The 23024-nt window shown below is 31.2% G+C and overlaps 1 protein-coding gene across 3 annotated transcripts in view; it reads right to left on the bottom strand.

The window, feature by feature from the left end:
• BRINP3 (BMP/retinoic acid inducible neural specific 3) overlaps positions 1–23024 on the bottom strand; it is a 501932-nt gene that overhangs the window by 81389 nt on the left and 397519 nt on the right. For all 3 annotated transcript variants that reach the window (XM_007480975.3, XM_007480976.3, XM_001367197.4), the window contains exon 7: positions 5075–5297. In XM_007480975.3, coding sequence (XP_007481037.1) covers positions 5075–5297 — 223 coding nt within the window. The remainder of the gene's footprint in view (positions 1–5074; positions 5298–23024) is intronic.

The raw sequence follows: 23024 nt of genomic DNA on the forward strand, positions 1-23024 counted from the left end.
GTAGCATATATTACAAACTAAAAACCACATATTAATTGTATCTGACATTCTATAATATTAAAACATTTGGAAAGGGCAATGCAATATTTTATCTACCCTACATTGTATATTCCAGTGCTATGTTGCCTTCAGGTACAGAATTTATTTAAGGAGGCACAGAAGTTAGAATTAGGAATGTCCCAAACAGGACCCTGAGATTTTATAAGACAAATGACTCTATATCACTTAGAGGCAATGTATGTGATTCTGGGCAAGTTATGAAGTTAATGGAAAATTAAAGAGAATAATTTTACATATAATAAGGACCTTTAATGTTGGTAAAGATGTACACTAAGTTCTAAAGATAACAGATTTTTAAAAATGGAATAATCTCTAGTCTCAGTGATATAATTAAGGTATAACATTCATAGAAAATATATTCATACATATATAGAACTATATTTTATATATTTTATTAATGCACAACTATGTCAGATATATTTTATACATATACTTATTTTTGTAAGTACATATATATACACACATACATACATACAACCATAACACAAATTAGTCATCTACATTGCTTCAAGAGACCTCTCATGCTTCTTCCAATTGGTAGAAGCCCCTCAAATTATTATTTATTTATTTTCTAAATGGTTTCTATTAAGTAAATGTGTGTACATGTTCTCTTCTTATAAAATGTAAACTCCATTGTGGATAGAATCTAAATAACCTTAACATAACCAAATAAAAGGAATAATAAAAGTTATGGGGTTAGTAAAGTACACAGGGCCTGGATTCTCACAACTCCAGAGTCCTTGGTTGGGTCAAACTGCATTATCAAGATGAAAAGTCCTTACAAGTTTCAGGAAGGCAGGAGGTTCACACTCACTAACACTGTCCACCCGAGTGAAGGGGAAAGCTCACTTAACCTCTTTTTAAAGATGATCCAAGTCTCTGGCAGCTCCAAAGTTGATTTCCTCCATGTAAATACTCCATGATTATGACTTGCAAAGTCTAGATGTCATATTTTTACAGTATCCCAAAGCTTAGAGAGAATTCTCCATGTTCATAAAACTAGCAAATGTCTGAGACATGATTTGGACTCAGTTTTTCCTTATCTGGACTTCAGCATTCTATCTACTATTCCCTAATGTACCTAAGCTAAGCTGTTTTTTTTTTCCTTCAACATCCTCATGAAACTCCACATAGATTTTGCTCTCTACTGGCCTTTAGTTCGTCCTTGTTATGACTCTCCGAACATGACAAAGACAGTGTCAATGATAGTTGTTCCATGGACATTGCCACAAACACTCATGGGTACTGCAGATCCTTCTTATCAAAGTTCACAAAGTTTTCTCATTAAATAAGGTAATGGAAGAGAGAAGAAAGAAAGTCAATCTTTCACATCCAAAGGAAATTTCCTTTCAAGTGTTCTTCCCCATTAAATTGGACCACCACTACTCAACTCATTATTGTCAGAATGTGTAGTTCTAACATTGGTCTACACAGCTCCAGAAATGCTTCATATAATTTCAGCAAATCACATTTGAGGCATTATTTATCTTCATCCAATAATCAAAACATTTTATTTTCTCAAATTTATTAAGGACTTGTTGATATCTAGTTTATGCCTTGAGAAATAAGTTGAAGATTTGGGCATTTATTCTATTCTCCAGTTTTGCACTACTCTTAAAATGACATATTATTAATTCAAAATTCATAGAGGAAAATATGGAAAAATAGGAGAGAGAGAAATAAGTTACTTTCCTTGCTGGTCCATTTAGATTGCTACTGTGGTCAACATTAGGGCCCCCTATTCACATTCACAGAGAAGTCTTGCCATCAACAAAAATGGAAGAGAAGAGAACAAAAAAAAATCCACTCTTGCTTCAGTTTACCAAACTTTATTTTCCTACTAACTCTCATGCATCATCTCTCAGGAGCCAACTGTGGCTTTCTATTTTGCCTGGGATGCCCAGAGGGTATTTAGGGGGCAGTGCAGGGGACATTTGCCCTTCCCTCTGTCTCATGATCCCTTGATTCTATTGCCACATTTTCTGGCTGCCATTCTATCCTTGTTACCCAATCTACTCAATGATTTCCTTCACATAGTCCTCACCTCAGGGTCAAGTACAGGCATTCCGAGTTCCATTGGAAAGTCTTTTCAAAAATTTTCTGATGCCAAAGGATATTAGAACCTTACTAGATATTTTAGGTATCTAGGTGGCACAGCTAATAGAGTGCTGGGCTTGGAGTCAGTAAGGCTCATCTTACCAAGTTCAAATCTAGCCCCAGACACTTACTGGGAGCTGAGCAAGTCATTTAAACTTACTTGCCTCAGCTTCCTCTTTTATAAAATGAGATAGAGAAGGAAATAATAGACTATTCCAGTATCTCTGCCAAAAAACAACAACAAAAACTCCAAATGGTGTTAGGACAAGGCAGACATGATTGAAAATAACTAAATGATTGAATTTAGATTAGACATACTTAACCTGAACCCAACATGCTCAAAAATCAAATGCATTATCTTTCCCCCAAGACTCCTTCTCTCTTTCTAAATTACTTAATACTCCAGAGCAGCATGAATGAACCATTTAGAGATTGCCTCTCCCAAAAGCACCTTCAAGCCATCTGTGAATCTCTCACATTACCCCAGAGAGCAGAGGGAGGAAGTGTTCACATTGGGCTATTGGGCAGGGGGGATGGGACATGCAAAAAAATGTCCTCAGGTGTAGTGGAGACAGGGAACAGAGCAGCCCCCTCCATGCCTACAGGGCAAACATGCCATGTCTTTGCCAATATCCTTCTAGAGGATACCATCATCCCTCCCCCCACACCCAGTCACCCATATTTGGAACCTTGATTTTTTTTTTCATTTCTCAGGTAAAATCACATCTTTTACCAAAAGCCTTTCCAGGTCCATTTAACAGAGAGAAAAAAAAAATATATATATATATATATATCAGATTTTTAATACCAGAAAATACTTAGTTATACCCAAGTAAAAACTATCTAGGTTACATATTTTTAATTATGAATACCACACCAACATTGAATCACAATCTGTTTTGTTAATATTTTATCATTGATGAAATTATCTGACTACTAATAATTAAACCATTTAAGCCTAATTTTCTATTGAAAGTTGGTCATTTGAGGTTATATATACATACATAAAGACCATTTAAATTGAGCTACCTCTTTAGCAGCATGATTATTTCACTGTATTCTATATAAAGAATTTTTTTTAAATGCTGAACTCAACAAATATTTAGCAATTGATGTAACTTGAAACTCACATGCATTACTCAAGGTAAAAAAGTCAGAGATTATATTTAAGTTTCCTTGTTCACTTATAATTTTTTGCTATTAATGGGATGATTAACTTTAATCATGTGCTGGGGGAGACTGCATGTTAGGAAATGAGGATTCTGAGGCCAGATCTCTAGCAAATAGATATGGTAAGCTTGGACGTGTATAAATATGTGTGTGCATGTATTTATATGTAATATGTAAGTATGTAAATAAATATGCATATGATGTCTATTTACATGAGCTTTCATTTTAACAATATGAATGATCAGTTCACTAATATAAAACATATACTAATTTTAGGATCATAAGATTGTGCCTAAACTTTGAAAATCATTTTAAACTTTTAAGTTTTATGTCATGTCATATAGACAATAACTTATCTCTGGGAACAAAGAAAAGCTTTTAAAGAAAGAGAAATAAAGAATTTTCACTTTGAAAAAGGAAGGTTATTTAGCATGGTACTTAATGTACATAATGAAGCAAAGAAAAATGTCTAATAACTGCACAACACCTATTTTGTATTAGAGTGATTAAAAATAAACATTGTTAATGAAGAGGAGTTATTGGTACCCAGGTAATCAATATGAAATTAGATCATCTCAAATTACAAAACAAACAACAGCAACTAAAAACTGTCATTAGGATCACCTCATCCCATATTAATCATTCCTAATAAGATCATATGTCAAATAGAACTACTGGTTTCCAGAAACCCCAACTAGGTCAAATATTGCATTAATATTGGGTGCTAAATGCATTAACATTTGAGGAAAAACATGTTGGAAAACTTGGGAAAGATAAGATCAAGAAAACACATCTCCTGCATATAAGGATGGACCTAACTAGATAACACAACATAAATCGATATTCTATATGTGAAACTACCATAGTGAGTGATTTTTTAGACTATTTTTCATTTTAAGTTTACCAAAGACCCATTTTTCAATGAAACTTAACAAAATTATCTCCTTTTTATTTCTTTTTATTTTTTATCCCCAAGGAGAAAGACTGTATTGATTCTTTACTAATCTTTCTCTTCTTAGTTATTTGCGCATCAAATTGATGTTTCCATACATAACCTGTATGAGTACAAAGACAGCATGTTACATACAGAGCTTTATAGCTTCATAACTTTTCTTTGGAAACTTTATTTATTTGTTTTGTCAAAATAAAATAAATAAAAACACTTTTACTTACACAAAAAAATTACTAAATCTGGAGAAAAAACAAATACATTTCCTGCAAACAGTGGAACCAAATAACATAAAATGTATCACCTCCCTCATAAAATTTTGCCAAGCTTGCATGGCAGTTTGGGGAATTTTCTGAAAATACACAAAGCAAAATTTTCTTTGCTGTTTGAACTAGTAAATATAATAAACATTTCCTAGGTTTATTTTCAAGTACATATAATAAACATTTTCATTTCAGAAGTAAGAACATTATTATGTTCATTGTTTGCTTGTGTGGCAATGTTTTTATTTGCTTTTCTGAAGAATTACCTGGTGACTACCTTCACATGATTTATTGATTCTGATAGCATACATAAAGACAAATGAGTTAGTAGTTTCTGTTTTCCTGTTGTATCACTGCTTTGGGGAATATCTGAGAATAGTAATTCTAATGCACTAGAGGATACATTGCTGTCAATTCATCATTAAGGATATAAAAGCCAGTGTGCCCAGGGCTAATTACCATACCTGAAATCTGAAGAAGAATTCAATGTCAAAACAATGATCCCAGTTTCCCAGATTGTCAAAACATGTCTTACCTTTGTCTTGGCAGGCTGATGAGTGGTTGTTTATGACACCTCTTACTAAGGCTAAAAAGCTTGTGTACAATTTTCTCTGCCTTTAGGAAAAGTTGTTTCATGCTGTTCTCCAATTGTTCATAACGACGCTGAAAATTAGAATCCATTGTCCACAAATGCATTATGGTAGATGTGTTGAGGAAATAATTCATGGGAAGTCTTTTCATAAAGAGCTTGAATTCATCTAGAGAAATGGGGAGAAATACTTTAATGATGAAACATTTATTTGTTCTAGTAAATAAGCTTCTTATATATGAATGGAAAGTAATTATCCTATTTCATTTTTGAATATGGATAGCCTAAAATAATAGGAATATATACATAGTAGCATCAAATGTAATCCAATAGTTCTTTATATATGCCTCAGAATGGGTCTATGAAATCAGAGGAGATGTCAAATAGTAGATGAAAAAAAAAACATGTGCCAAAAGGAATTTAGAAATACATAATTTGTTTTAATTTTCATAATACAAATGCATTTGAATTAACTTTGTTCTACATATGAAGACCATTAATTTGATTTCCATATCCCATTATGACTTTAAGAGTCTTTTTAAAAGGCTTTCATAGTCAGATAATCTTTTGGGAAAGTTTTTTTTTTTAATTTAATGCAGGAAATGTGATCTTTGTCAACAAAATTTTAACTTTAACACTTTTGGAATTTAATAAACTTTCTTATTCCCAGTAATAAATTTGATTATCTTTTCAAATTATTACGTTTAAAATTGTCAAAACAAAATAATTTTAAATACCAGAAGATATTTATGTAATCAATATATAATTTATATAATCAATCATAAGAAGAAATCTTAGGAAGGCTTTTCATCTTCTAATTGTTGTCAATCATTTTCCAGTTTGTAATTGGTTACTATGCAAGTTGTTGATTATATAATAAACAAATTTTAGGAATATAAAGGAATGCTCCAAATTAAAAATGAAATAAAAGTATAAGAATGACAAGGTGGTGTCCAGTTACAATTTAATACAGACTGTTGTATAACATTTTCAAAAGAAATACATGAGTACAGTATTCCTGAATGTTTTCATATGTATTATCTCTATTTTAAGACATTAAGTTGCATCTTTTCAGTACATACAATAGATTTGTTTTAAAATATTGCAAAATAATAAGAATTATTTGAAAGGCTGTTAGCAGATCAGCTACTTAGGATATCAACACAGTAGTCATGCACTCAGTCAATGAGATATACATCACCTTTGGAAACCCATTGTTTTTACAAAGTCAAGTTAGTAGAGAGGAATTTTAACAGTATAATTCAATAAATATGGGGTGTCATTTGATGACCAGAAAAACAAGAATTCAAGCTATCTCCATGTCTCTAAAATGTCTTGATGATTAATTTAAAAATCCCTTATTTTATCTGCACCTCATTTTATTCATCTATGAAGTTATTTAACCTATGTCAAAAAGTCTTTTAGCTGTTAAATTCTTTCATTTAATGAATCAGTTATTTTTTTAAACAATTTGTTAGCAATCAACTGATAGGCAGTTACTAAGTGATTTTTTAACTAGTATGAAAACAACAATAACAAGAACAACTGGATATCAATAATTGTAGTGCCTTACCTTTATATAATATTTATAAAACTCCAAGCATTTTCACACATTTAAAAATGCTTATTTCTTTTGACTTGTTTTCATATAATGGTCATTTATAGATATCCTCCTACATCCCACCCACAACTGTAACATCTAATGATATGCTTTTGAAATTAATTAGGTAAACTTCCACTTCTGGTAGCTAACATGGCAGAGTAAGGAATATTCCAAGCTCCCCTAGAACACTTCCACAAAACAAGAAAGGGAAAAACTACCTCAAAACAAATTTTGGAATGACAGAAGCTACAGAACACAGAGTGAAGTAGAGTTTCAGTCAAAGAAAATGTAGAGGGGCAGCAGGATGGATGCATCTTGCAGAGGTAAGAAATAAGAGCAGTAGAATCAACAGGATGAGGAGTGGCCCAGTCCAAGCACATAGTGAGGAGCTTGAGGAATGAGCTGTTGTAAAGTTATCCAAGATAACCCTCAGTGAAAGGAACAACTCAGGCACCCACATCACTAGGGGAGCTGGCATCTGAGGAGTGAATACAGGCTAAATCCACAGCCTATAGCAACCAGTAAAACACAGGGACAGGACTCCCTCCACCTCAGATGTGGAGATAAGCCTTAACATATATGTAAGATCATGAAAAAAAACTTTTCTAACAAAATATAAAGGAAAGGACTGACTGGAAATGTATTTCAGCAAAATGGATGATTGAAATGCAAGCTCAGAAGAAAACAGCAATAGTAAAATGGGATGTGAGAACCATAAAAGGAAATAAGAAAGGCTTTAAGGCCCAAAGTAAACTCCTGGAGGAGCTTCAAAAGATACTAAAAAATAATAAGACACTTAGGAGAAAAACATTTTTAAAAGGATGATAGAAAAAGTCTATCTGAAACCATGATAAAAATAAGCCTGATCACCATATTACAAGAAATTATCAGGGAGAACTACCCTAATATTCTCAGAAACCTAGGGAAAATAGAAATTGAAAGAATGCACTAATCATTACCTTAAAGAGATCTCAAATTTTATATCTCAGGACTATTATAGCCAAATTGCAAATCTCCCAAGCCAAGGAGAAAATACTTCAAGTAGCCAAAAAAAAAAAAGATATCATGGGACCACATTCAGGAACAAACAGGCTGTATCAGTTTCTGTATTTTTGGGCCAAAAAGTTTGAAATACAACATTCCACAAAGCAAAGGATCTAGGACCAAGAATAATCTATGCAGTAAAACTGAGCATAATACTTCAAAGGAAGAAACACACATTTAATAAATTAGAGGACCTCCAGGCATGTTTGATGAAACAACCAGAGCTGAAAAAGAACATCCAGTGATCAGATACAACACTCAAGAAAAGCATAAAAAGATAAAAATAAAAGGAAAAGCTCAACAAACTCAGTAGGGTTGGAATGATCACACTCCTACATGAGAAAGTATCAGCTAAGATACTTGTGAATATAGGTTACTAGAGATACTATAAGTACTTAAAATACTTAAAGTAATCAAGGGATACAATTGGGTTAAGTTGATTGAATTATGACCATTAGGTGATAGCTAAGATACTTTAAGATATATTATATATACATATATATATATATATATATATAATTGAATGCCTAAGGTAACTAAATTACTTAGGATATTTATGACTTGGAAGATGCTTAAGAAGTTTATGACTATTCGGGCAGCGAATAGACACATGCATATATAGAAAGAAGTGAGTGTGTTTAATATGCTGGGATGATATGCAAAAAAGGCAAAATAAAATAAAGTGATAATACAATGAATAAAGAGAAAAGGATAGAGAAATCTCATGTAAATTCTATATCATGAGGAGATGCCTAAAAAGCAATACAGTAGAGGGGAAGATGGGAGATGGGTGGTGGCAATGTTTGAACTTTACTCTCAGAAGAAATGGTACAAAGAGAGAATTACATGCACACATAGTAGGCTATAGAAACCTATTGTGCCCAATAGGGAAGTAAGAAGAAAAGGGGCAATTAGAGAAGGGGAGTGGGAGAAAAGGGAAGTCAAACTTGGGGTAGTGGTAGTCAGAAGTAAAATATTTGTGAGCAGAGAAAGGCTGAAAGGAAAGAAAGGGGAAAATAAGATGGTGGGATATACAAAACTAATAATCATATCTTTGAATGTTAACTGGATGAACTCACCCTTAAAAAGGAAGAGGATAGCAGAGTGGATTTAAAGCCAGAATCCCACAATATGCTGTCAACAAGAAACACATTAACAGCAGAATGATATACAATAAAGGTAAAGGCCTGGAATGGAATCTACTATGCTTCAGCCAAAATTTAAAAACATGTAGCAATTATGGTCTCCAATTGATTGTAATGGAAAACTATTTGCCATATAAATTAATGAACAAGATGATCACAAAAGAAAAAATCCTGGAAAGACTTATATGAAGTGATGAAAAGTGAAATAAGCAGAACCAGGAGAATATTGTACACAGGAATAGTAATAAAGTACAATAATCAACTACGAATGACAATTTTTGCCAGCAGTGTAATGATGCAGAACATCTCAAGGAACCTATGATGAAAGGCTACCTGCTGGGAGTGAAAATGATTTTTCTATAGTATAAGTGATGTGTCTTCTTTCATAACATGATAAACAAGGAAACATGTATTGTATAATAATACATTACAACCAATATCATATTACTATGTATATAGTTCTTTATTTCTGCTTATGCCACTCTGTATCAGCTCATTCATATATTGTCATGATTCTTTGGATTTGCTGTATTTTCATTTATGGGACAATGTTATCCCATGGATTTATATATCATAATTTATTCCTCTGTTCACTGATCAAAAAGTACTTATGTTGTTTCCAGTTTTTGCTACCACAAATTGTTCTTATGCATGTATGTGTATAAGAATATCAACACATACAAAACACTCCTCTTTTTGGTTTCACATCTTTGAGGCACATACTTAGCAACATTAACTCTGGGTCCAGATTTATGAATGGATGAATTATTTTTCTACTAAAATTAAACATTTTTTTTCCATTATAGTAAGCCAAATTCATATCTCTTTGAAGCTGATTCAGAACGACTGTTTTGTGGCAGCCTTTCCAGAACTGTATGTTTAAATATCTTACCACTTTTGCCAATTTGCTAGGTGTGAAGTAAAACGTTAGAATTGTTTTATTAGTAATTTGCATATTTGGAGTAGTCTTTCATATATTTATTCAAATATTGCTAATTTTCCTTGGAAAATTCTTTTAAATTCCTTTGAACACCTGCAATTGGTTAGGTTATTGAATCATTTCATGATAGCGTGCTACTCTTTGTAATGACACTAAGCAGGGGAATAAGCCAAGGATAGCTGAATTTAGGACATGAGGGATAATTCAGAGCAGTTGGTGCTTTCCTGGGGCTGCCAAATATCAGCTGAATTATCAGAAGTCACTATGTAAAGAGTGTCATTCAAGTGGAACTGAAAATCAGAAAGTTTATTGTTATTTCTACATAGTCTTACATGAAGTATACTATACTACCTTTCACATTTGTTTAAAGGAAGAAATATTAGCTATTTCCCTCCCCTAAAAATTAGTATTCAGTTGATTAAATGTAAAAACAATTAATTTTTAATGAGATAACATCTTCTTGATTTTATTACTTTTATTCACATCCTTCAATACATCATTGGTTTAATTCTATTTAAACTTGCTTTTCATTAACTAGAGCCAATAACTAAACACTGTATAAGTCAACTTAAGAAGCATTTGTCAGGTGCCACCTCTATTCTAAATACTATAATAAAGTGCCAGATACAAGGAAAAAAGTAAAAAAAAACTATTCCCTGCCCTCAACGAATTAACATTCTAATGCATTACAAGCACATAAAAATAATAGCTGTTTTGTTCAGTGGTTTTTCAGCTCTTTGAATCTTCGAGATCTCATTTGATGTTTTCTTAGCCAAAATATTGGAGTGTGTTGCCATTCACATTTCCAGACCATTTGACAGATGAGGAAACTAAGGCAAATAATCATTCAAGGTCATACAGCTATTATTATTAACTATATATAACTATTATTATTAAATTATTATTAAATATTAACTGAGAAAGATGAATCTTCCTAATTTCACTCTTGCCACTTCATCCACTAAATAAAAATAGCTAGCATCTTTATATTCATTGTCTAATTGTTTTCTTCACAACAACCCATCTACCTGAAGGTAAGTGCTCTAATAATATATACAATTGAACATTTGTAGACATATAATTACACAATATGTAAATATTATCTCTAAATATACTATGTGCATATAATATATAATTATTAAAGATACTATATAATGAAGCCAAGTCAATTTCATTGTAAGTAATCTGAGGGCAATGTCTTCCTTCAGTGAAATACCATTGAATTTGAAATCCTAATAGGGTCTTTGGCAAAATCCTGTTATTTACTATCTATGACTTGAGAAAATTACGTGATGGTATTTAATATACCTTCTGCTTTTCTAGCTATAATTTTATAATTTCTATTCCTTGATCTAAGACTTAAAAAAAATTACACATTTCAAAGTTTATGTTAAACCATGCTTTATTGGCTGCTTATATGAGATGATTTCCTTCTTTGAAAAATTCCTGGTTTCTATTGAGACAAGCTCCAGGGACTATACCAGAGGGTTGTATGTTCAAGCAACTAGACGTATGAGTTGGACTAAGAAAGAACCTGTTTGAACAATGCAACATCATGGCTGAAGTTCAGGCTGCTGATAAAGAGACATCTTACACTTTCCTTATACCATTTATGTGGACATCTTTAGGTCAGTACTGGCAGCTGAAGAACTCTTACATAAGTTGACACCATTACCACTTGGAAGTTAAACTCCATCTGAGAGTTAACTGGATTTTTGAGTTTTTTGAGTTGAGTTTTTGTTTGCTTGGTGAGTAACGGGTTTCTTGGTCTCTGGACTTAGATTCACAAGTAGACAGAGAAGGAAATGTCTTACCAACATTCACTTCCCAAGGCCTGGCCTAACTCTAAAACAAAGAAAAACAGAAAAAAATGAAAAAAAGAACAATTTTAAGGTTTGTCCAATTAAGAACTAATGATGACTTGGACTGATAAATTGTTGAAGTCTCCTGAGTCACTTGTGACATTCTGAGCACCAGAAGTTCCCTTGGCAAAAGTAAAAGCATAAACTGATTTGTGAGTTCTCTCATTAATATGGCAGTGAGCCAGTCACTCCAAGACACTAGGGAGGTTCAATATTGCATTTTATTATCTTTCTATGTCCTACAGCAAATGTTCTCTAAATTATACTGTGAGTTTTCTTTCCTTTCAGATAATTTGAAATGAGGAAGGAGTTAAGAATATTAATAGGAAGTGAGAGGTGAGCAATATTTGGATGTTTTCCCAGAATTCTAGGAGGGGAGGAATAATGACCCAATTTATGAAATAATATATGTCAATTTAAACTTTTGACAATGTTGAAAGGAACTTGGGTCAAAGAGAAGGGCAAGTAGTTTTTCTAAATATAAGAAAATAATGTTGAAGTATATACAAATATACATTTAAAGAATCCATAAATATAGATGGTATTTAAACAATACTCTATTATTTATACACAAGGACACTCTGAAACATCCCTCATCATATTTTAAAAACATATACTTTAAAATAATTTAGTTTTGAAAATCCTACTCAGAACATTAAAGAAAGTGAAGTAGTGATAACAGGGTGATAGAGCAAATGAGCATTAGTGTATGAAGAATATTGAAACAAAGTTAGGAAAAAAGAGAAATTAGATGTTAAGAAATTATAAGTTGCAACTTTGTTCATGGACTAAAAAGAGATGAATATGTTCTTTTAAAGTTTTATTTCTCCAAGGTAAAATGTCTTAACTTTGGATAATCAATGTAGCATTTGGAATCTTAGAGAAATACAATATTTCATTTTTTGAGGATTATTTATTGATTCATGAAATGGTCATACTAAACAACTTCGAGCTCAAGGAAGTAAAAACAACATGAAAATTTTGATTGAAAAATCTATGAAATGTCCACCAATTTTCAGGTAAGATGTGCTTGATTCTTGGTGAAGCAAGTTAGGTATTTGCCAAAGATCAGTTTAAATGTCTGATACCCCACAGATAAAACACCCTAAACACAGAATAGAAAAGTCATAATACTTGGGGTGACAGAATCCTGAAATCAACATGCTGAAGTCTAGAGGTGACAATTTGAGATTTAATTAAATGACATAAATTATATCATAGATTTTAAAATCTTTATTCCTTTTATAAGCCTAGTATTGTCTAAAATTTTGATATCTCATTTCCCCTTCACAACAATATTTTCCATTGCAATAAAAGTGAATGCAGGCTGACCAACACTGAATTTATTAAACTGAAATCACAAATTACAGAGCTACTGAAAATGTTATTTGAGTGATTGATCTTCAGTAATAATACTATTTCCAGTTACCAAATAACTGTTCAATAAAATATTTCTTAACTATTATTCAAATATTATTAAGGTGATTTACAAAAGCTGTATGGCCTAAAATAGCCTCCTGTGCCTAAAATGCTTGAGATAAAATAAATAGTAAAATGTAAATATATTTTCTTTTGTGTTCCAATGATTTTGAGATTTTCATAGTATATTGCTTCATTCATTAACCTAGAGTGCCTTTTCATGATCTCAGTTATTGATCTTCTGGCCTGCTTCATGACTTTATAATCAGGAACAGAATTCATGTCCATTTCCTCATAATTTTCTGGCCATGGGTCAAAGGTGTATTATTCCTGGTCTCCTCAATGAATTCATTTCTCTCTCTCTTAGTGAGCAATTCCTCCATCAACAAGAAAAAAAAATGAGCATAGTCTGGGCCAAAGATTTTAATCACCCTCTGTAATTCTTTTATGACCTTATTTGGATTGTCAAAAACGTGAGAGGCTCTACACTTGATTGTTTCCAGGTCTTCTGAAGTGAATAGCTTATGGGTCTTAATTTGAAATACTCCATCCTGAGAAACAACTGGTATATCCCTCAGAGGAAACAGATTAACTTGGGTCTTATATAATTCTGCATTCTCTTTTTCTAATTTAGAATTTTTTAAACATTTATGTCATTTATATCATCAACCATATCATTTTCCTGTAAACCATATCCAACACCAACAGAATATCCTTGATTACTTTAGGTTTTGACTCGCACAAACTCAAAATATTAATTTGTATAAAAGTTTCTAATGTAACTAATATCAAAATTATATGACAATTTTGTTAAATTCCCCTCTAAATTTTTCCAAATAAAAGAATATATTGTGTTTATAGAGACATATTCAAAATTGGAATTCATATTTTCCATATTTTGTCAATTTCATTTTTCAAATATTTCCTTTAAATTTTGTCATTGTTAATATGTAGTTGTTCAAAACAGTGCTTTTGGAAAATGATCTATCTGTTTCAATCTGTTTTACTTCTCTGTCATGCTAATAACTTTTGTTCACACCTTTCCTTCAATAAAAGAGGTCATCGTACTTTCTAATTAATTTTATTAGTATTAACTATGAGATATGGAGGAGAAATGTCAATGCCATATAACTAAGATATAAATTAGGAATACTGGTTGATAAATGAATTGTTCTTCTGCCTCTTAAAATGCTCTTCAATAGTATCACTATCCTTATGAGTTTTATCTGTAAAATAAGGGGTGGAATAGGATATATGTTAGCCAATTCTCTACTCTTGAGTTATAAAAAATTATAAATGTTTAGATAGAATGCTTTACTGGTTGTGGAAAATAGTTTATTTAAAATGAAATATAAATAAAATGTGGCCATTAATATGAATAAAAGAAAAGCTGAATCTGGATTTAAAGAAAAAGAGAGAACCAAAAGCACACTGACATCTTTAAATTATACAGATTCCACAACTCAAAATGATTCAGAATATGTCTGAGAATGAAATTTATTTATCAGCATTGCAGTAATAACCATATAAACTGAACTGAGTAGATTTCACCTGAATTAGATCATGCCTGCCAGTATCTTTTCTTTATTACAATGTCAGGATAATGTTCAAAATATCTCAGCAAACTCCCCCCTTACAACTTTAATAAGTAGATTTGCCAGGTGTGACACTAGCAGGAGGCACAAAATGCACTTAAGGTTGAAAATGAGGCAATTATTTTTCAACGTTCTGATTGGCTACATCTTAATTTCTGGACTAGGAAATGAACTGATTTAGCTACTGACTTTCTGGAAGAACACTGTATATTGCACCTGTTCATTTTATTAAAACAGAAACACCTCCACAGGGGTGAGAAAATGGATACTAGTTATGGAAGCAATGACAGCTTAGAGAAATCTGTTCTTTAAATTGATCACATTTTTGTCATTCACACATATAGTTAAGATTAGCCTTACAAACTAAATGACAAATTTACAAATATAATGGGAATGTCCAGAGGTTATTTAAACTTAATTTTTATATTACTTGACTTCTTTCAAAATAATTTATATATATAGTCATATATATATATGTATATAGTTATTTTTCCACTAAAGGACATTTTCTAAAAATCTTCCAATTATTAAAATATAGCTTAAATTTGAATCAATCTTATTAGGAAATTTTAAAGAAACATGCAATATGAATTATTTTGCCTAAACATTCACTCACTCAGATGTTATAATAGATGTGGAATATATCAGTATAGTTTATTCAAATATTTAAGCAATCTCATCAAACAAGTAGTTTCTTGTTATATAATGAAGAAATTGATTTCTCTTCCAGTTCAGTTAAAATTAAGTCTAGCTGATGTTTAATGTTTTTGTTACCTTTTGAGATGAAAGTGGTGACCTTTCTTTAATATTTTTAAATGTTTCAAGACTGCAACAAATCTGCTCAGTCCAAAATGCTATTCCTTTTATACACATAGAATAATACCTTTAAATACTTTCTCATCCTTGGGTAATTATTGTCTGTTTCTCTGCCCTTACTCCAGATTCTTTCAAAGAGAATCTCTCCAATATACTGAAGGCTTTAGTCTGGATTTTTTTACGTTTCTTCAGTTCCAGGGGTTCAAAATTCAGCTGCCTATCTACAGTCACTCCTTTTCACTATATGGCAAGACAAGTTCATTCTGAAATTACATTTGTCAATAACATATAACCTATACTAATTCATTAAAATAGATTGCAGCCTAAAGTAAAGCAAAATGAGTCTCTGTGCCACTCCACATCCCTTTTAATGTGATTCTTTAGTAAGTATTGGGTTCTTTTTCAAGATTTGCAACCATATAATTCTATCAGAACATCTGTGTTAAGAAAATGTATTATAATTTTATTTGGTTTTATTCTGTTTTTCTAGTGACACATTTAAGTAATTTTTAATTTTATTTAATTTTTATTTATTTAATTTTTAATTTTAAAACACATGTAAATTAATTTCCAAAACTCCAAGTATTGTATTTTATAAAGTTTACTAATAATCACTTGAAGTAGAAATAAAATAAACTAAGAAATAGATGTTCAAACTTAATTATCGAACAAAAAGTAAACCCACATGAATGAGTTCTCCAGCCTCTCACCTCATGCCACCTCCACAAAAGGCGATCAGGGGAAGAGAGAGAGAGGCAGGGTTACCCAAAATGTATATCCTCCTTATGTCAGCACATAACATGAGAAGGAAAGTGGGATGCTGCATGGGACTATTGAAAGCACTATACAATTTTATAAACACAATTCAGCCAAATTTCATCCTAATATTACATTTTAGGCTCAAAACACTATCTGCTTGCAATGTCTATCTTCAATATGTACTGATCTACTATCCAATAGACTGCCCACCTGATCTGAATGCAATCAGCACAAAATAACCTATTTATAACATCTGAAACACTTTGGCATGTATAGAGGGTTATTCTTGCTTACACCATGACACTTTGTAATGATAGTAAAAAATTAGAATGAAATGTTTTATTAAACAGTGAGTTCTAGGGCTCTTCCAGTTCTAGGATTCTGTCAAAGTAGTTCAAAATTGTAATATTACACTCAGGTAGAAAATTTTCTTTCTATACAATGTCAAACAATTGTATATTATTCACAAGCATAAAAAGGGTCCACTGCTGAAAGAAATGGCCATACATGTATTTGCACATCTATACATATACACATCCAGCATGCCTCACAAGTCTCAGTGATTTTTTTATGCTTTAAAACTTGCAATGTGTGTATTTGTACATATGTATATGGCAGACTCAAACAGGAAAATACAATAGGTTAAAAAACGTAATTTATGAGAGGAGGGAATAGCAGTAGACATCTTTAAAAGCATATTTGAAATTTGATATAAGTTGGAAAATGATAATTTATTTATTACATTTTGAAAACTTTACCTTCCAAAGAATATAGGAATTATATAGGACATATACACACATATATCCCATATATTATATATACTTGTATATAATATATGTATGCCACATATATTACATAAATATCATTTTAATATGCTAAGCATTTCACAGGTAAATATATGAAAAATAACAAAAGGTCATTTAGGTAATTTATTTTTTTATTGTGAACATTATGCTCAATGGCACAAATATTAAATAGCAATCCAAATGAATATTCAAAAAAGTCTGATCAAAAGGTAAAATAATCAATGTGATCTTTTGCACAAAATTTCACATATCTTTAAAGGAACAGAGATGAATCATAGTCTAATGTACTCCAAGTAAGTTCTCAGGATCCTAATTTAAATCCAGTCCTCCTGAGACATTTAGTTCCCTGATCTTTGCTAACAACATCTCCCTGATTAAGAGCTCTAGGAATAAGCCAGGGTGTCAAAAGTGATTTTATAATGTCTTCAACTCAAACCTCCACTGTTGTACTTTCTTCCAAGATAGTCAATTGAGAAACATTTAGTCAGTGACCTTTGCATAACTTTTAGAGAGGGATATTTACTGTGGTGGTACCATAAACGCATTCCCCTAACAGTATGCGACAGTCTCCAACAACTACATGCAGAGTCTATCTATGTAAAAGTGGGCTCAATCTGATAAAGCACTTGTAGCAGAAAGGTTATTCATAGATCTTGGATAATGGAAGTTCTTTTTTTCTTATTTATGAGGTGTTCAGGAAGATTCTCTTAAGCATGATAAAATGCATCCATCTCTGTCCATGGCTTCTGATTCAAACTCCCTTTGGGACACCATTTAGGAAATTGATAAGGAGATGGGAAGTCCTAGATATCCTGGACCCTTCAAATCTAAAAGGTCATTATATGATCAAAATAGGAGTGGGAGTCAATGGAGACGAGTGAATCCAAGGTCTCTTCTCTCCCTCTTCTCTCTACATAGTTCCTACTCAGGAGTGTTATGGAAAACCATACTTACCTCAAATTATAGGATAGCTTCACCTCCAATGATTCAAACTATAATACAGAATTCATGAAGAATTTAAAATAACAACTGAAACAGATCTCTTGTTTTTTATAGTTTCCTTTTTCTGTCTTTCAAAGATGTTTCTCATTTAGTCTAAGGAGAAGGTTATTAATCTTATATTTTGAAATATACACACACATAAATATACATATAAATACATATATACTTGTATTATATTTAAATATAACTGGTTTCTTCCATAATCCCATATATGCATATATATTTTAATGAGGTAATTAAATATTAATCTGAGACACCACCAGACACTGAGTCTGTGTCAAAATATATGAAAAACTCCTTGTCTAAAATCTTTTGATTGAGCATGTTCCAACATAGTAAAACTATAATGCTAAAATTAATTGGTTGGTTTCAGATCAAGTACCCCTTAGTCCACAAGAAATTAAAGAACCCAATTAGCACCAGTCATCCTACTTCATTAGTATTCCTCTTAATTTTACACAAATTGCTTTTAGTTTATAAAAGTAATTCTTTCACTTGACCAATATGTCTAAAATTCTAATCAGGAAAGATGGATCTGCACATGTAGAAGAATATTTTATTCTTAAATGGTAAATTTCATTTTTAAACCAACTACTATTATATTATGCATAGTGGTGGTTTTCTTAAAGATAATAACATTATACATAAAATATACAGCTTTCAATCGAATCTTGATTTTCTTTCTAGTTTCTATATGTGCTAGAGATTAGAGTGTTTTGCCTAAAACTAAAATTTGAATGTCATTGACTTATTCACAAAATATATCTAGTCAGTTAACTTATGTAGTCAAATAGAAACATTTTAAAAATTTCCCATCATTCAAAAAACTGTATAGAAAATTTAACAAGTTATTAAATTGTTAGAGGGAAAAGTCAAGATCAAGTTTTTACTTTTTTTAAATAACCCAAACCACATGGTATAGTGGATTCAATAGAATAGGTACACAAGAGATTTTTGGAAGAACACATAAACATGCTTTGCATAAAAACTAAAATAGAACCATTTTGGACACTGATTGAAAGTAAGATATGTAATATAAGCTTTTGTATTAACTGTTTTGTGAAATCATTTTTTGTTAAAAATAGAAATTATGTTTTCCTTTGATGGAAAAATGTTTCATTAATTTCAAATAGTTAAATTAGTCCATCTGTTACTTTATTGAATGTAATACAAAATGTATATTCATTACATGATTAATATTGATGTTTTTCTTCACCTTTGTCTAAGACTGTCACACTGATGAAATAATTGTTTAAAATGTGGAAAAATTCTTATAACCAAAGGTATAGTTTATTTTTAAAGGAATTATAAGGTTGTCTTAGGAAAGTTTAGACAATACTGAAATTTCTTAGCAATGATTAATAATTATAGTTACTACTTATGTAGCACCTTTAGATTTGCAAAATACCTAATATATATTAATATTTCATCTTAACAACTCCTTAAGGAATTATTATTATTATATTTCTATTTTTATCCCTATTTTACAAATAAGAAACTTAGGCAGACAGAGGTTAGAGGCTTATCCAAAGTTGCAGAGCCAATGAATGTTTGTGGCTGAATTTGAATCCATGTTTTCATGACTTCAATTGAGTGCTATCTGTGTGCACTATACTAACTAGCTACCTATAAATATAGGAGTAACCTTATTAAATATGTGTCCTATATTCTATTATGATGACATCTGATGAATTTTAATTAAGTATTTATAACTATAATTATATACATATATATTATAACTAACTCAAATACTTGTTTTCTCAAAAAATGCAAACTACACTTGGAAAATTCAAGATTGAAATAATCTTTTGATGATGACAGTTTCATGATAGGAACATATCATTATTCAACTTGTGCCATACCCCAAATAGTACTAATTGAATATCTTTTAGTTAAGATCATGTTACTGGATTTTTTCCCCTAAGAATTATTGTGAAAATTATAGATTTGGGAAAAGCCATTTAAAAACCTGTTTTCAAGGAGTATGTTGTTTAAATGGCCCTTGAGATACTAATGAAATGCACCAATTTAGGATGAACAACCGTAGGATAGATTTTTGATAAGAGAACAGCTGCTTGTCTTGAAATGGTCGAAGCTAGTCTAAGAGGTCATAGGATATAGCGGCACAAAGAAGATATGCTAAGCATTGAACAGATGGTAAAAATAAATGATTCAGAATTGCTCTCTAGTCATTTCTTTGGGTACAAAGAATAAGAGGAACTATCTTTGCAACAATACTTGAAACTTTAAGTATTCAAGATACTTCTTTTCATGCATCATTCATTTACAATGAATGTTGAAAATGTAGCTTTTTAAATAGTATGTTTAATTAGGTTTTAGTTTATAAACTGACACTGCCCATAGTATATCTTGAGTAGGATTATATGTATAATTACAACCTTGCAACATTCAACTTAGATTTTCCTAAGATTCCAGAGGCAAAATCAAATGATAGTGACCAGCTCTCAGCTTATCACTAGATGCTCAATAAAATGCTGGAAGGAATGAACAGCCTGGATGGACAATTATATTTGGAATACAAAAAGAGGAAAATATTAAATCCTTACTCCTGGAATTTGCTGACCCAGAGAATTTATGAAATATATATATATATATATATATATATATATATATATATATAATTAATACAAATGTGATAAATATATGTATACAATATGTGGGTATATCCATGTATGTGTATTTGAGTGTGCATGTATATATGTACGTATATATAAAATCAAGAGTAAAGTAAATTAATTCATCATTAAATCATGACCTTAGTTTGCTCTTTCACCTCAGATGAGATATTAATTTCTGGTCCACACCTTAGATTCTTGTAGCAATTGTTAAGGAAAATATCACAGGTTTAATTCAGCAACACCATTACTCTTAATTGTCCTTTGGGAGATGACCAGTATTTTGGAACTGCCAAACTGTGAAAGGACATAAACTGTCTGAGCCAACATTTGTCTCAGAATTCCCTGGACACCAGAGAAGCAATAGCAGTCAAAACATATTACCTGGAAAATACACTCATAGGTTTAGAGCCATGTAGCCCAATCTTCCCAGTTTATTTATGAAGAAACTAAGACTCAAGAGAAATTCAGTACCTTGCCTTAGTTTACACATATACTGATAAAAAGATTTAAACCTCAGACCCCTGATTCCAAATGTTGTTCTTTTTTCCACTGTACTTCAGAGTCCAAGTATGGACCAATAGACTTACTTTCAAGATAGCATCCTATTAATGTCCTTTAAATTTGGCCACAATGTCTCATTTGCTCCATTCTGGTTATAGTTCTGCAGAAATGACTTCATGAAACTCATGAAATTAGATATTTTGGAATGACCCAGAAGTCCAGAGAGAGTTGACACATGGACATTTTACTCAGAATCTTTAGATTCAGCGTTTATTTCAGAGAGCATAGAAATTAAAAACAAAATAAAATTGTCTTTTATAATTAGTTCCCTACTTCAGAGATGTTATTTAAGACTTTCATCTAGGTCTTAGGCCATCTGAATGCATTCCCTATTTAAATGGTCAATGTTTTGGACTCCAAATCATAGGAACTGGCATTGAAAAATGCATAAAGACTAAAAAAATAAGTAATAGGAAGAGTCTCTATAGTTTTATAATACTATACCCACAGAGGTATAATTATTATATAAATTATTCTTTAACTGAATCTAAGTAATTACAATAGCAAATATGAGAAGATTGTTGTGGGATAATATTTTATTTGTTTGTCAGGTTTTTGAAAACTAATATACTGAATGGTATTCATTCATAACTTAACAGCCTTTTTTAATTGGTTGGAATCAAATCAACAAAATTCTACAATGGTTAATATCCATAAGTATAATATTGAAATGATCACTAGTAATGATCATAATAGGACAATCTCTATGGTGCTCCAAAGAATATAGCACATAAAAAAGCACATAAAATAGGTTTGGAACTCCAAGGGACCCCAGGAGGTCACCTAATTTAACTCTTGCACTTTGTAGATAAGAAAACTATTAATCAGAAAGTTAAATTAAATCATCCAATATCAAATGGATAGAAAGAAGCAGAACCAGGATTAAAATTCAGTCCTTTTGGCTCCCATTTCCATTCTTTTTTTACTATTCTCTTGTATTAAAATAATTTAATTTGAAAAGTTTCTTAATATGATATTTCCCTACTTTTAAGAAGTCAGTTCATTATTGTGTTCTTTTAGAGTTTATAAGGAAAATTTTTAAAAAAGACAATATTGGGATTTGAAGGCTAAAAGAATTAACCTTAAAACCTTTATTCTTTTGAAAAATCAATTTCTTACTCAATTCTTTCCAAACTAACTAGATTGTTACTTTGCTCCTTCTCTCAACACTATCATCCTTGAGAGATATAGTTTTATGTCCTATAAAGTAATAATCAGAGCTTGTTTGAACATTTTTAAAGTTGCCATAGAAATTTAGGAATTGTTTTTAAAGGTTGTTGAACAGATATAATTTTCTCCTTGAAGTCTGGCAAGTAGAAAAATACTTTCATTGTGAAGGGAAGTATAAGGGAATATTTGTGTATGAATATGTGTGCATATATGTCGGTATGTATTCATATCATATTTTGTCTATGTATATACATGTTGATAATAATAATATTTATATAATGTTTTAAGGTTTATAAAAAGCTTAAATATTAAAGGAAAATGAGAGGAAGCATATATCCTCTTTTCACAAACGAGGAACTTGAGTCAGATGTTAAGTAATTTATGTGTAATCATATAGCTGTTAAGTGTCCAAGATGAGATTCGAATTTGTGTCTTCCTGACCTAGAGTCTAATCCACTGGATCATATTTTATGCACGTTTTATGTTTATTCCTAGGACAAATCATACACATATGAACTTTTACTTTGCTTAGGTA

The sequence above is a fragment of the Monodelphis domestica genome, chromosome 2 (assembly GCF_027887165.1).
Source record: "Monodelphis domestica isolate mMonDom1 chromosome 2, mMonDom1.pri, whole genome shotgun sequence".
Lineage (NCBI taxonomy): Eukaryota > Metazoa > Chordata > Mammalia > Didelphimorphia > Didelphidae > Monodelphis > Monodelphis domestica.